We start from the raw sequence: 2,831 nt of genomic DNA on the forward strand, positions 1-2,831 counted from the left end.
TGCCCGTGGCCCTGGCGCCCCCGCGGAGGGGTTCTGCCGCGGACCCCGCGTGCTCTGTTCCCCTGTGCGCACACGTGTGCCTGCGCCGGGTTTCAGTGTCCCCTCCCCTGAGCGCCGGTGGTCGCGCGATTCCGTCACGGGTGTTCGGAAGGTCCGACAGAGCCTGCAGACTGCGAGCTCTCACCCGAGGGAAGTACCGACCCCCAGAATTTACCCGCCTGCTGTAGGCTCTAACTGCCGCGGCCGCGACCACTGCCCCTTCTGCGCCAGAGCTGTGAGCCAACGGCTAATGGCTGTAAAAACATCATTTACAGTTTTTGTTTTGGGACTTTCCTGTTCTATTTTATTTTTTGTTTTATGTTGTGTGTTTGCTTTCCAGACCACGCCAGAGTGCTCTCAGCTTTCTTTAACTACTGGATCACACACATCCTTCCGGAGAAACACAGTGAATAAATCGGTGCATCTAAGAAGAGCCAACATTTAGCAAGAAAATATAAAAAGGCAAACATGCGATCGGCAGAGACGTGATTTGTACAAAGAAGATAGAATTGCTAAATTTTCTTTGTAACCTGAATCCCAGGAACTTTGAAAGTATCCCTGCCGTGTTATTTGTGTGTTGTGCACAATGGGCAGCATGCATCTGAGACTTTGAGAAACTGGGATAAAATGGAACATTTTCAGTTATCAGAAATTGCTTATGTCTCAGATTACGACACAGTGATCCTGTTTTTCTGATTCTTGTAAAAATTGAAAATGGACATTCTGTTAAATTTAATAAACTATATAGTTTGAAGTTGTTATATATTTTTGTAAAGTAATATAACCTTGTATTTGAAAGTCTCTGTTTTAAGAACACTTTATGGACATTAAATGTTCTGGTTTAGGTCATTTGATTCTAGTTGAATTTATTATTTTCTTCCTTGTTTCCTCTTCTCTGCTTTGAGAATAACAAGAACATCATTTTCCCGGTTTGATCTTCCCTTTCTCCGTGGTGATAGTCACCTGTTCTCAGGATTACTGGGTTTTAGAAACACCTGTCAGCTGACTCACACTTTAGGAGGTCATTGACTCTGTCCATGAAAATATATTTTTTTATTGTGGTAAAATATGCATAACATAAAATTCATCATTTTAGCCATTTTTAAGTGTACAATTCAGTGGCATTAAGTTATTCGCAGCGTTGGGCGACCATACCACTCTTCAGGCTAAACAGCATTCCGCTATATGGATAAGCCACGTTCTGTTTGCCCGCCATCTGCTGATGGACGTCTGGGCTGTTGTGAATAGTGCCGCCCTGGACACCGTGCACAGAATCCTGTGTGGACACCTGTGTTCCTGCCTCTCGGGGGGTAGGATTGCCCGGTCCGACGGTAACTCTGAGTGTGACTTCTCGAGGAAATGCTGGTCTGCTGTCCATGGGGGCGGCACCATCCTGCATCCCGCCAGCCCTGCACAGAGCGGCCACGGCCCCCACATCCACCCTCACGCTGTTATCTTGTTTGCTTCGTGGTAGCCGGCCTGATGGCGGCAAATGATGTCTCGTGTGCTTTCAGTTTACATTTCCCCAGTGTTGAATGCTTTTGAGCATATTTTCACCTGCTTGTGGGCCATTCTCTTTTTCTGGGAAATGCCTGTTGAAGTCATAGTCCATTAGGGAATTGGATTATCTGGTTTTTGTCATTGGATTATAAGAGTTCTTTATATATTCTGAATATTAATCCCTTATCAGAGAAGTGATTTTACAGTGTTTTCTCCCGTTTTGTGGCCTGCCTGCCTTGTCTCTATCTCACTACTGTTCTTTGATGCACAAATGGTTTACATTTTGATGGAGTCCAACTTATTTATGTTTTCCTTTGTTGCTGATGCGTTTGGTGTCATATCCAGGAAATAATTGCCAAACCAGTATCATAAGATTTTTCCCTAATGTTTTCTCCCAAGAATTTCATAGTTCTTTATAACTCTTACATTTAGGTCTTTGATCCACTTTGAGTTAATTTTTATATACGGTGTAAGGTAAGATTCTGATTTCATTCTCTGTGTGTGGATATTCAGTTATTCCAGGATCGTATGTTGAAAAGACTGTCTTTTCCCCATCGACTGGTCTTGGCACCCTTGTTGAGAATCATCTGACTGCATATGTGAGGATTTATTTCGGGGCTCTCTGTTCTATTCCATTCGTCTGTATGTCTGTCCTTATGCCAGGACCACACTATTCTCATTACTGTAGCTTCATAGAAGGTATGAGATCAGGAAGTGTAAATCCTCCAGCTTTGTTCTTTTTCAAGATTGTTTTGGCTATTTGGGGCCCCTTGAGATTCCATGTGAATATTAGGCTAGAGTTTTCTATCTCTGGAAAAAACACCTTTGGTAATCATAGGGATTGCATTGAACCTGGAGATCACTTTGGGTGGTGTGGTCATCTCAACACTATTATTAAGTCTTCTACTCCACGAACATGGGATGTCTTTCCATGTATTTATGACTCTTCCTAAATTCCCTTTAGCAGTGTTTTGTAGAATTCAGTGTACTAGCCTTTCTCTCCATCATTAAGCTTTGTCCTAAGTATTTTATTCTTTCTGATGTGATTGTAAATGAATTGTTTTCTTAATTGCCTTTTCAGATTGTTCATCATTAGTATAGAAATGCAACTGATTGGGGCGCCTGGGTGGCTCAGTCAGTGAGCATCTGCCTTTGGCTCAGGTCATAATCCCGGGATCTAGCATCCAGCCCTGCATCAGGCTCCCTGCTCAGCAGGGAGTCTGCTTCTCCCTCTGCCTCTGCCGCTCCCCCTGCTCTCTCTCTCTCTTTCTGTCAGATAAATAAATCTTTAA

At 43.4% G+C, this 2,831-nt stretch overlaps 1 protein-coding gene across 2 annotated transcripts in view; it reads left to right on the forward strand.

Annotated features, from left to right (window-relative positions):
- The window catches only part of ERICH1 (glutamate rich 1), a 56,712-nt gene extending 54,114 nt beyond the window's left edge, over window positions 1-2,598 (forward strand). For both annotated transcript variants that reach the window (XM_032413758.1, XM_032413759.1), the window contains one exon: window positions 380-2,598. In XM_032413758.1, the coding sequence (XP_032269649.1) occupies window positions 380-453 (74 nt within the window). In that variant the 3' untranslated portion in view covers window positions 454-2,598. The remainder of the gene's footprint in view (window positions 1-379) is intronic.
- Window positions 2,599-2,831: the final 233 nt, after the last annotated feature.

The sequence above is a fragment of the Phoca vitulina genome, unplaced genomic scaffold (assembly GCF_004348235.1).
Source record: "Phoca vitulina isolate PV1807 unplaced genomic scaffold, GSC_HSeal_1.0 scaffold15, whole genome shotgun sequence".
NCBI classification, from domain to species: domain Eukaryota; kingdom Metazoa; phylum Chordata; class Mammalia; order Carnivora; family Phocidae; genus Phoca; species Phoca vitulina.